At 40.3% G+C, this 12,634-nt stretch overlaps 2 protein-coding genes across 7 annotated transcripts in view; both read left to right on the plus strand.

Annotated features, from left to right (window-relative positions):
- The window catches only part of ldb1a (LIM domain binding 1a), a 21,987-nt gene extending 14,368 nt beyond the window's left edge, over positions 1-7,619 (plus strand). For 3 of the 6 annotated variants that reach the window (XM_014020241.1, XM_014020172.1, XM_014020390.1), the window contains 8 exons: positions 1,047-1,122; positions 1,863-1,965; positions 2,045-2,217; positions 2,304-2,426; positions 2,513-2,590; positions 2,698-2,821; positions 3,959-4,107; positions 4,886-5,135. In XM_014020241.1, the coding sequence (XP_013875695.1) occupies positions 1,047-1,122; positions 1,863-1,965; positions 2,045-2,217; positions 2,304-2,426; positions 2,513-2,590; positions 2,698-2,821; positions 3,959-4,107; positions 4,886-5,110 (1,051 nt within the window). In that variant the 3' untranslated portion in view covers positions 5,111-5,135. Of the gene's footprint in view, positions 1-1,046; positions 1,123-1,862; positions 1,966-2,044; positions 2,218-2,303; positions 2,427-2,512; positions 2,591-2,697; positions 2,822-3,958; positions 4,108-4,885; positions 5,136-5,670 lie in introns of those variants that run through there. The other 3 variants (XM_014020319.1, XM_014020471.1, XM_014020550.1) reach the window with 3 other exon arrangements.
- Positions 7,620-10,749: 3,130 nt separating this feature from the next.
- The window catches only part of prom2 (prominin 2), a 15,261-nt gene continuing 13,376 nt past the window's right edge, over positions 10,750-12,634 (plus strand). The window contains exons 1-3 of the mRNA XM_014020063.1: positions 10,750-10,954; positions 11,040-11,087; positions 11,551-11,812. Of these exons, the coding sequence (XP_013875517.1) occupies positions 11,581-11,812 (232 nt within the window). The 5' untranslated portion in view covers positions 10,750-10,954; positions 11,040-11,087; positions 11,551-11,580. The remainder of the gene's footprint in view (positions 10,955-11,039; positions 11,088-11,550; positions 11,813-12,634) is intronic.

Genomic DNA, 12,634 nt, shown 5'->3' on the forward strand with positions numbered 1-12,634 from the left:
CAAACAAACAATCAAATCAAAAAATGAAAGGTAGCAGAAGAAGAATAAATCTTATAATGTCTGCCCTTTAACCCCAGAATATATTCAAACAAAATATAATTTACAAAACAATACGTTTTCAGTAAAGTTTTCTAAAGACCAAATATATTTCTTATAGTATTTATTCTCCAGTTTAAACATGAACTTGCACAAAAGTACATAATATCTTTCAAATAGCCATTTTCAAATACCGGTAGACAATTTCATACCACTACCACAAGATGGCAGTAATGCATCAAGGCATTTAGCAAAAGCGGTGGTGCTTTTTCACACAACTATTTATTTGGCCTAACGTTGGTCATTAAAATGTGATTTGATGATTTTGTCTCTGTTTTTGTGATCAGATTATTGTTTAAGAAAGATTACAAAAATCAAGACTAACTTGCTTTTAAACACAAGTACAAAAATAAACAATAATCCTGAACAGTCGGTGAGATTAGCTAGATAAACATGCTAAATTTGTACCAGTGTTTCCTTCTCTCACAATTTCACTAAGTTCAGAGTTTTGTTAATTACATTTTTTAGCAAAAACAAACAAAAAAAAAAGGATGTTACACTGGCGTTTTTTGAGCTGCGTTAATAACAACATCATATCCCTAATGGGAATGAGGGCAAAATAAACATGCATGGTGGGATCGTGTGAAGTACTGTCTGAGTTGGAGAACCTGTTGTATTTACGTTTTCACTTTGGTTTTATTACCTTTTTTATTGTTGTGTTATTGACATTTTCTCTGTAAAGCATTTTAATCAGCTATGGTTGTTTTTAAATGTGTTAAAGAAATAAGAAATTGACAGAAAAAGTAATTATTGGCTACAGTACACTTCTTAGTTGTAGTTGATTAAGTATACACAGGCATGGCTGATTGCTGATTAAAAAAAAGTTGCCAATAGCTGATTAAAATCAGTCAGCTGATTATAATTAGCCGTCTGATTAATCAGACGGTCTTTAATCCTTAGTGAAAAGGCCACTCAAGCACTGACACATCACCTCTCATTTTCTGTTTCAGGAGACCCACACCGTACGGGAATCAGACAGATTACCGGATATATGAGCTGAATAAAAGATTACAGAACTGGACAGAAGTGAGTAGTTCTCTTTAAATCACAGAGTGTCTATAAATAAAGATACCGGTGCTTCCTCCTGGCTTCAAGCTGTTGATGTGCAAAACCACAGAATCAATCTTTTTCATTTTAAATACTGCTGTCTTACCAGATGCAGTCGTCATGTTTTCAGATTTCTTTCCTCGGTGGGGAAACTTACAAACTTACTACTGTACTTCTTAGACCATTTGCAAACATATTAGTTTGACATAAATCTTACAAAATATAATTTGTTAAAGGAGGAGTAAACCAGTCAGACAATGCTTTGAGTCAGTCGCTACTCTATAAATATACTTACAGTAGTTTTCCACCCTTATTGGCCAAGGAGGCGACCTCGGAGTAGCTTTAAAGTTTAGCAACCCTTAAGGCAGCAAAAACATTCCTGTGTACYTTTTAAAATATAGTGGGGATTTTTTTTCCCTGTGTTAATATTTTGTCTGCTTTTGTAGTTGCAAATAAAACCCCAACAAGAAACAAACATAACAATGATCAGATAGAGAGATTTGTGTTTATTTGCCTACGTTGTTGAGAGGAACAGTAGAAAAGTTAAAGGTGAATGCTGTGAAGAAACGTATTGTCACTTCCTTTTTTTAAAGCTGCAGTATTTTAATTAGTTTGTCATGAAAAGTTCTGTATTTCTTCCTAATTACTCCCTGAAAAAYGCATATTTTTACTGTTCAGCTCAGCGTAAATATAAGTAATATTTTTTGTTCTGCTTTTAGGACTGTGATAATATTTGGTGGGATGCCTTCACCACAGAGTTTTTTGAGGATGATGCTATGCTCACCATCACTTTCTGTCTGGAAGACGGCCCCAAACGATACAGTGAGGATGAAGTTTATGCAGCTTATTTGCAGTTTGTTTGCACTTTTTCTGAGTGCAGTTTTTACCTCTTTGTTTGCAGCGATCGGCCGRACGTTGATTCCTCGATATTTCAGAAGTATTTTTGAAGGAGGAGCGACTGAGTTGTTTTATGTTTTGAAGCATCCAAAGGAGTCTTTCCATAGTAACTTTGTGTCCCTCGACTGTGATCAGTGCACCATGGTGACTCAGAACGGCAAACCTATGTTCACACAGGTAGCTATTCTAAAGTCACGTCAAATTAAAAAGAGGCGCACACCGTGTTAGCCACTTAACCCTTACTTCCTGATTATTCCCGTTAGGTTTGTGTTGAGGGTCGTCTGTACCTCGAATTCATGTTTGATGACATGATGAGGATCAAGACGTGGCACTTCAGCATCAGACAACACAGAGAGGTCCTACCAAGGAGCATTTTGGCTATGCATGTGAGTGTTGGGGTAAAACAACAACAAAAATAAATGACACAGACACAATTTATTTATTAGTTTTGCTTTCTCATCTCATCACCCAGGACCCCCAGATGCTCGATCAGCTGGCGAAAAATATCACCAGATGTGGGCTGTCCAATTCCACGCTCAACTACCTCCGTGTAAGGAAGTTTTCCCCTGATTGTGTCATACATTTTCTTTTAAGTTAGAATTYATTTAAAACTAACCGTAACCTCTCTTTGTTTTTCTTGATGCATTTTCCCTGCAGCTATGTGTGATTTTGGAGCCAATGCAGGAGTTGATGTCCAGACATAAAACCTACAGTTTGAGCCCCAGGGACTGTTTGAAAACCTGTCTTTTCCAGAAGTGGCAGAGGATGGTAGCCCCTCCAGGTTAGCTTGTTCTCTTAAAGGGATCCATGATTAGTTGTAACATTAGACTTTATTTGATAAACATTTATTTTAACTGTAAAATAAAGACTGTAAAATACTGTAGGCTGTTTTAGTTTTTATGATTTTTAACTAAAATTTTAAAAATATATTACACGGACGGGGCCATTTTATTTACACACAAAGCATTCTGGGAAATGATGACGTGGATAGGTCCTCGGTGTGAGCAAGCTATATCCACCCTGAAGGTTAATCTTGGACAATATCTGACAATTGGCTCTTTTAAATGAAACCAAAGAGCGTTGACAGAGAGGAGAAGGTAGAAATGACTCAGCCTGTAACTGAAAATATGGATGGAGGACAACAGAGCTGCTTCATGGAAGAAGAACCTCAGCTTAGCCTGTTAGCTTTAGCGTTAGCCCTGACGCTATCACCATATATATGTATTAGCTCAGCGCTACAGATTCTCCTCTCATCACTGAGGTCCACCTCCACGACAGAGAGGAACACAAGAACGACTCAGGCTGCAACTGAAAATATGGATGGAGGACCTCAGTTTAGCTTGTTTGTCGTGCTAGCGCCGAGCTAATACATATAAGGCAATGTAGTGTTGGCGCTAGCACAAAGGCTAGCAGGCTAAGTTGAGGTTTTTTCTTCCATGAAGCAGCTCTGTTGTCCTCCATCCATATTTTCAGTTACAGGCTGAGTCATTTCTACCTTCTCCTCTCTGTCAACGCTCTCTGGTTTCATTTAAAARAGYYGATCATCAGATATTGTCCAAGATTAACCTTCAGGGTGGATATAGCTCGCTCACACCGAGGACCTATCCACGTCATCATTTACCCAGAATGCTTTGCGTGTAAATAAAATGGCTCTGTCTGTGTTAAAATATATATTTTTAAAAATTACAAAAAATTACAAAACTGAACAGCCTACAGTATTTTTACAGTTAAAATATGTTTATCAAATAAAGTCTAATGTTACAACTAATCGTGGTTCCCTTTCAATCTGTGGAGCCTGATATAAGCGCCATCTCATAATAATTTAAATTTCTGATATAGAGATGAACTAGAAACCACCTATTTCAACACTCGTACTCCGAACGTATATTTAATCCTCTGTTTTTTTGTTAATTTGTAGCTGAACCTGCCAGACAAGCTCCAAACAAGCGGCGGAAAAGGAAGGTGTCCGGTGGAAGCACGGTGAGCTCCGGCGGAGGCGGCAATAACAACAGCAACAGCAAAAAGAAGAGTCCAGCCAACAGCTTTTCCCTCTCCAGCCAGGTACCTGTAAGCATTACACATACTTGACCAGTGTCTGCAACTGCAGCAGAGCAGGGGCAAAGGTGACAAGGAGCAGGTTGAGCGGTTGAAAAGAGGGATGAGGAAGTTAAGAATGTATTTGTGGTGTAGTGGGTGGAGGGGGCTGTGTGTTTTGGAGGTACAGATGGAAATATTTGAGAAGGTTTTTCAGGTTTAGATTCAGACAGAGTTGGGGTGGGGTCTTAATTTCTGCAATTCTATGCAGAATAAGTTGATTTAAGTTGTTTTGAGTGACCTGTCTGTTTCAGTAGTGTAATAATTTGTGTGCATAAGGTAGAGTTRGCTTGTTCTGCTTTCCTCTTGGACATTTGGCACTCCTGCACCGACTTAGCATTGAGTTGCACTTCACACAGCCCCGCCGTTTATTTTTATTTTATTTTTATTTATTTATTTTTTGCTCACTTGGTTGCTTGATTGAGCGAACGAGACCCGAGGTGGAATGAACCCCCACCCTCCCCGCTGTGATTCAGCACTCGAGGATCAGGGATACCTCAGCCCTGGTTCTTCAAACACTGCAGGGATTCAGGGCGACATACCGAGCAGTCAGGATAGATGCCCTGACAACGTGKTTTCTTGTTGTTAATGGGTTTATTAAACTTTGCTTGTATTTCTAATGTATTTTATTTAGTAAGCTCAATTCAAGGCGATGACGTTGAACTCAGAAAGGCCATTAAAACAATAGACTTTCCACACACCCCCCTGTATTGCGGGGATAATGTGTACCGGCCCTTGCTGTCCCCTTTAGGATGTGATGATGGTGGGAGAGCCCACACTGATGGGAGGGGAGTTTGGTGACGAAGACGAGCGTCTGATCACGCGGCTGGAGAACACGCAGTACGATGGGGCGAATGGCCTGGACGATGAGGACAGTTTCACCAGCTCGCCTGCGCTGGGGGCACACTCGCCCTGGAACAACAAGGCTCCCTCCAGTCAGGAGAGCAAGAATGACAACTCCCAGTCCTCCCAGTAGAGGGGCAAAGCCAATTAAAAAAAAATTTAAAAACTGACTGGAGCCCCGACACATGAGCAAGCGGAGTTAGAGATCAACGTTTAGCACTTGTCTTGAATCAAAAACAAAAGTTTAGTTTTAAAGCAGAGACATGCTAGCTGATGGGACTCGCTGCTGTAACATGAAGGGAAGCGCCGACGAATCCCACTCTCGTTCCTGCACACGGTTGCACATAATCAGTGGTGCTCAGCCTCTGCCCTTTGCTGCTTTGGCTCCTGTTAGAACTCTTAAAGCAGCGGTGGCTGTGGGTTTGCCTTGTCGCCACAGATCACAGCTGGAGCTGGCATGTTCCGAGCGCTCGCCATCGCGATCATGTCAGTGGGTTCTTGTTCCAACCTCGGGTCTCTAAGCTCGTGCGTTTCTTTCTTTCTTTCTTTTCTTTTTCTTGACAACGTACCTCCCCACTGTTTCTGCTCTGTCCGTGTCACCGGGAAGAAATGCTCTCGCTTTTATTTTTGACTTAAAAGTGTGTGCACTTAAAGACGTTTTTTTTTTTTAAACTCAATGATTTGTTTTTGTAGGACCTGGTTGGAACAAAAACCTGTACAGTGCCGGAGCTTGAGGACCGGAGTTGAGAACCACTACGCAAAAATCTTAAATGCAGACACACACTCACACACAGACACACACACACACATACACACTCACCCAACAAACACTGTCATCTACGTCTGTGGCACAAAACAGTGAAGTGCAGGAGGGAGGTGGGACGCAGCGTGTCTGGACAAAACGCACCAGGCGCCACAGAAGTGTTTTTATTTTCTGTTTTAAACTTGTTTTTTTATGTAAAGTATTTGTAAAAATAGACAAGTAAACAATAACACCCCAGAATATTCTTTGCACTGTTTTTCCACTAATAACGGCAATCTATTTTTCTTATAAAATTGACCTGTATTGTTTTTTTTGTTGTTTTTTTTATATATATATTATTGCTTCTGTAAGTGTAAAACATCTGAGACCTGCAGTATATTAATGTCTAAGTATTGCTGTTAGATCATTCTTATTGTGATGTAATAACTCCTGTAAGCCTCTGCTTGGTATATCATCAGACATCACTGTTGGCAGGCTCACTGGTCTCAAAACAAGTGAGAGAAAACACAGACCGTGTTTTTACTATTTACTACATCTTATTTGATGCGAGTCTAAAGCAGTTTTTCTTCTAATTCTCCATCCGTTTTATCATAAAAGAACTGTTTGCTTTGAATTCTTTTCTCTTCTGAAAAATCTAGCAACAGAAATCTTGAATTTGCTACTCAAATATATTTTAAAAACAAGTTTTAACTGGATTGTAAAATAGGGAGGGGAAAAAAAAAACTTTTATAAGAACTTAAAGCTTTCCAAATGTGTTTTAAAAATTCCAATAGAGTAAGCTGCAGACCAAGACATGTAAAGACTTATACTGATTCCACTGCGCTGTTTTCTCTTTTCTGATGAATCATTTCATTGGCTTTACTCCTCATGTTTGTGTCTGTTCTTGTATATTTTTTAGGTAGTCATTTCTGTAAGAGTTAATCTATGTAATCTTCCCTTGAACTATGGAAAACTCAATCTAATGTAAAGAGAAAACAAACAAACAAAAAAAACTAGTAATTTTTTTTAAAACATGATTTATGGTACAATCACTGAAAGAATTTTACCTTCATTTTAGCAAACTATTTATTTTTCTATGTACTGATGTTCTGTTTAGGTCCACCTGTACAAAACTCATGAGGATATTATTCGTCATGTGGAGGAATTTGTGGGGCTGCTGAGTCAGTTAATGCTAAAAGAAGTGATTCTTTTTTTTTGTTTTTAAATAAAGCATCATTCATGCTGTTGCTTTCTCACTAAGGAGATATTTAATCATCGTTTGTACTGTAATTTTCTCTTCTGTTGTTGAAAATCCCATTTTAAAGCAAAAGGATTTTTTCCCCCCACACAAATTCTGTACATGATGCATGTACATCTTTACAGTAGCAGCTGTATGTAAAAAAAATGCATTAATTTGTCGACTCTAAGCTACCGCCACAGTTCATTGAAATGGACTCGGCGTCACTCGGCTGACATTCATKTGCAGATTCTCCCAGCAGGGGTCTCTCTCAGCGCCAGACTGAGCAGCTCGTCAGAAATTCCTTCATTAATGTCTGGCAGAAATGCCATCTGTAAATCCACACTGAGCTGCAAATCTGTGGTTTAAATCCCCTCGTCATTGTCTCCAGCACCCTCTTAGTGCTTAACTTTTGTGGTGTATCAGTTCAGCGGGCGGACAGAGAACAGAATCCAGGGTCAACTTATCAACACCCTGTGTTTTTTAGGTTGACACATTATAAGAAATATAAGGGTGTGTGAGACACAGAGAGAAAAACACACCTGTAGCTGGTTTCCTGTAGCACCTTGTCACAGGGGTGGTTTTATATAGATTTCTTTGCCAGGTTTCTGTCATTGATAATTCATGTATGTTATCAATAAAGATGAATTTTCACTGAAAGTCTCTCTCCAGTGTAAAATGGGGATTTTTATTTTATTTATTTTTTCCAGTATGTATCTTATTGGTACTCACATGAAATTAGGTATGAATCAAGACATCGGTCTTTTTTATTTTTTACGTTAAAAACCTTAAAAAATTCTTAAACTGTCTATGTAAAAGACATGCTGGCTGTCAGCATTAAAACCATTTGTAGCGTTAGGTATTTTGTTGTGTTTAAACAAAGGCATTWTTAAATAACCACAGTGGTAACATCTCAGAGCAGGTAAGTAATATAAGAACAGAGGCTAAGTATTACACATTTACAGTATAATTTTGTGGTCTCAACAATGGATTTTGATGAACGTTTTATTAAAAAAGTAATTTCCTTTTTCTGCACATGATTGAGATTACAGTCAACTCCTCACCCCCATCCAATTTATCAAACTAGAAATTATTACAAACAATACTTACTTATGCATTTTACTTGGACCATTGTACATTTAATATTGAAGAATGTTACAATATTTCAGAGAAACTTAATTTTTTCAAATTAATAGTAATAGTAGGATGACTTTTTAATAAAAGCTTTAAAATAGTTGGCTTACAAAATTAAACATGAAATAACAGCAAAAACCCAACAACTTTTGTCTTAATCAACAGCTACTTTCCTAAATACTGTATAACATACATTAGGGGATATTTATGTCTTTCCAATTTTTTGATGAGGAACATAATTTTGAATTTTTTTCAGTAATTTTTGATGCAGTTTTACRCAGACTAYTGWACCTCTGCCCACCTTTACTTCTGAGAAATTCAGACTGYCTAAAAACTCGCATCTTTTACACCTTAACAGTCAGGCTTTAGGCAGCACGTTCAGGACAGGAAACCACACATCCCTCTCGTCGGTGACGCTCTCCAGCTCCTGAGAAACCTGAGGCGTTTCCAGATCAGAAGGTACACAAATCCAGCGAGTTCTGGGTCTACCAGGGGTCTCATACCAGTTGGACATTTCAGGTAACCTTCAAAGGGAGGCATCCTAATCAGATGCCCAAACCACCTCAGCGGATTAATTTTCGATGCAAAGGACCAGCAGCTCTACTCTGAGCTCCCGCTGGATGACAGAGCTCCTCATCTCACCCAGCCACCCTATGAAGAAAGCTCATTTTGATCACTTATATCCTGTGAAATTGCAAAATGTGATGTTGTAATGTTAGGCTTATGACATTTTTCTCAGTCAGCATGCGTTAAGCACATCTGTTGCATAACACTACAAATAGGGAAGATGACCTTTGTTTGCTATTGAAGGAAAACAGGACCCCAGAGAATTTCACCAGAACTGATCCTGACTAATAGGCAAACTAACCCCACCAAGGCAAGTTGATGCTGTCACTTGGCTTGAATGATGTTTACTGACTTTATCATTCGACACTATTGTTCACCCCAACAGTTCTTTCACAAACAGAGTCAGCCATGGCTCAATATCTCACGGTGTAACTGTATTTCCTGATCGGCAGACCACAAACACGGGAGCCCCGCAAGGATGTGTGCTGAGCCCCCTCCTCTTCACACACAACTCCAACCTCTTTCCTCAAATTCGCAGATGTCATGACGGTAGTTTGTTTCATCAGAAACGGCAACGAGACCAACTGCAGTGATTTAGATTTTTTTTGTATTTTTAGCACATACTTTACGGAAATTGACAAAAAAGCTGGACTTTATTTGAGTTGACTCAGATTTGGCATGCAACCAGGTGATGACCTAAACTTGGGATCGTGGGGAATTTTCTGATTGCGTAACTACTGTTTATCTACGTATGATACAGTAGTGACTGAATGCATCACCTTGTGATCCTTCTCCCCGTGCAGAAACTTTGTTCAGGGTGAAACCTATCTAATACTTGTTCTTTACGACCAATAAATTGAGAGCATTGCCTTTCGACTCAACTCTTTCTTCACCGCGAATGACCAAAGCAACTCCCACAATACTGAGGCCAAGACCCCAATCTATTGATTCATCTCCAACTCCATCCACTCATGAAAAAGACGCCCAGATACTTACACTCTCTCTCTCTCTCTAAAATGTTATTTTTACACCCAGTCCTCTGGCTGATCTGTTGCCAGTGTTCCATTGTGAATAAAATACAGGTTTCWGCAATTTGCAAGTCATCGCATTCTGCTTTTGCTTACATTTTACACAATGTTCCAGCTTTGTCAGTATGTCGTGAGTATACACAAAGGATCACCACTTCCTAAAAGAAGTAGAGTTCTCTCCTAAAGACGGCATGTTTAGGGTACTGATTGTATCGTGGCATGGTACGGCTGTGGTGGTTTTCACGTGCCAAAGCTTCTTGTTAAATGTTCTTTTGGTAGCTTAAAGGTTTATCTTGTAACTGAAGACACAGAGCTGAGGTAAACCATGCCTGAGAAATCAGTGAGCGTGCTCCTGATAAAGAAAACAAGGCAACAGACACTCTGTCTTCTTTTTCTATCAGATTTCCTCACATCAGATTCCCTCAATTGCTCTGAAAGGTGGATCACAGGCTTCAGAGTCACATTCCTTTGTATGTAAATGTATCTAAACAGTAGTAAAAGTTAAACATTTACCTAAAGGCTCTGTTCCCAAATGCACCGAACCATTCATTAACGAGGCTCATAATTTCATCAAATTAGAGGCTGAAGCTGGTTTGATCAGAGTTGTTCAGGCAGAGGTGCCTGTAATCTTGTTATGACTCRCTCAGCTGCAGGGCCATACTGATAACAAAACACGAGGATGTTTTCCAGCTGTTTCCAATAACTAGCAAGCACACTGAAATATTTCAGATTTTCTTGACAGCCTGAAGATATTTGTGTTTTCACATACTCCTATTCCCTAAAGTTTTCCCTCCCATCTCCTGCATACTTTGGCCAGGGGTTGACGTTTTGAACGGCGTTGCCGTTGCAGCATCGGCTCGCTTTGCATAAACTGGAAAACAACACAATGCTTATTATTTTTTTGTTTGTTTTTTTAGCCAGTAAACAAATTAGTTGCCTGAGGAGAGAGCTGTTAATGTTTCCTTTCCTCTTTTACCTCTATCAGAGGTTGGTAATGCATTAAAATAATGAACAAAATCCACCCTTACTTTTTTGAGGATGTAGGAAATCCCAGTTGCCTGAAGCTGTCAGTCAGTCATCTGCCTCCCAGTCCTCCCTCCCCTCTTTCTCTCTCTCTCCTCCTTCTTGTGTTTGGTGCCAGTAGTGTGCTGGCCAGCAAACAGGCAGTTTCACAACAGGAGCTGTTCGTATCAGGTTCCCTGTGATTCACGAACAGCTGGATCCCAGGTGGGAACAGGAGTCCTTCGCTATTAAACAGAGAACAAAAAGGTGAGCTGACTGTAGGAGAACTGTTACCTTCTCACTGCTTTATTCAAGCCTTTATTTTTTGTTTCTGTTTCTTCTTCTGTCTCAGAGTTGACACCTTGAAGACATGTTTGGACAGATTGGATCCAGAGTCCTGGTAGGTTTAAAATACAGACTTATTATAAACAATGTGTCATTTGTGGCCTTTTTTTTTTAATCTAAAATGTTGGGTCAGAAGAACAACAAAAAAAGTTTTACTGACTGGTAATGAAGGGAGACAACAAGCAAGGTGTGGGATAAACCGTTAATGCAGGTATTTGAGCAGCATTTGTGTGTGTTTTCTTTACAAACACAGCTATGTTTACGTTTTCCTGACTTTTCTTGGAACTTGTAAAAAGAAAAGTCATCACGTCCCGCCCTCCGTGAAAGTCTCTAGAGAAGCGCATTAAGCAGAAACAGTTTTGAATGTAATTGGTGGTCTTAAACAGCAGCATTTTTGCCGTGACGACAAGGAAACCGTTTGTTTTTTATCTTTAATATCCCTCCGCTGAATTACCTCATATGTTCAAGTTCCTTCTTCAACCCCACACTTCCTCTTTTGGTCTTCCTCTCGGTTTCAGGCGCAACCAAACTCCCGCTGACCGGTGAACATGGGGGGGAGGAGTAGGAGATGGAGGGGCAGCGCCGCGGCCTTCAGGGCCGTGATGGGAGCCGTGCTGCTCGGGCTCAGCGTGGCTCGGACGTGTCCGGCGGGGGAGACCCACCAGAACCTCACCCTGCCTTCGTACCTAAACCCGGCGGAGAAGCACCGCGGCGTGGAGTTTATGGCCTCCCTTGTCCAGAGTTTCCTCCAGACGGTCCAGCCAAACGCTTTCCCAACAGGTAGGTGCCATGATGAGTGATGCTCAATATGGGCACAGTTCCCCTAAAGCACTAAGGGGGAACTCATTTCTTGATTAGTGCTTTAGAGCTTTTGCATTTTTTGAATTTGTTAGTGGATTAGCACTTGCTAAATATATGGGCAAAATTTAGAAGCACTAACTGTGAGGTCTTTAAATGTTATCGATCAACATTATTGTTCACAGTTGAGGGTGAAAGCGGTCATACATTTTGTTCATGCCTGTCAGTTATCTACAAGGTCACATGTCAAACTCAAGGCCCGCGGGCCAATTGTGGCCTGCGGGTGACTCCCATTTGGCCCAGCGAGGACGCTAATGCCCCTCTTTCGCTAGTGCCACTTTTTGTAGTGTCGGTACAGTTCGGTGTGGTTCCAAGCCATTTCCATTAGGCCCGGATTCACGGAACCAGCACTTTTTTTTTAGTACCRACTCCGTTGGGGTTCCAAGCGGTCCCAGTCGACATCGTCAGAACACTGTTCGTCACTGGCTACGTTCACACTGCAGGCAAATCCGACCCAAATTTGATTTTTTTGACCCATCTGATCTGACTCGTATCTGATTTTTTTTATGACAGTCTGAACGAGACAAATCCGATTTTTTCAAATCCGACCCAGGCCGTTTCAGTATGTGGTTTTAAATCGGATATATATCTGATGTTTTCAAAGTGACTGCAGTGTGAACGCTCATGTCACATTCATCTGACTTTTTCATCAGGAGGAGGGGGTGAAGGATCGTTGGTTACGTATTGTAACCCCAGATTCTATGAGTGTAAGCGCAGCCCTCTAAGGCTATCGCAGATGGGTAC

Source organism: Austrofundulus limnaeus, unplaced genomic scaffold (assembly GCF_001266775.1).
Source record: "Austrofundulus limnaeus strain Quisiro unplaced genomic scaffold, Austrofundulus_limnaeus-1.0 Scaffold0, whole genome shotgun sequence".
Taxonomy (NCBI): Eukaryota; Metazoa; Chordata; class Actinopteri; order Cyprinodontiformes; family Rivulidae; genus Austrofundulus; species Austrofundulus limnaeus.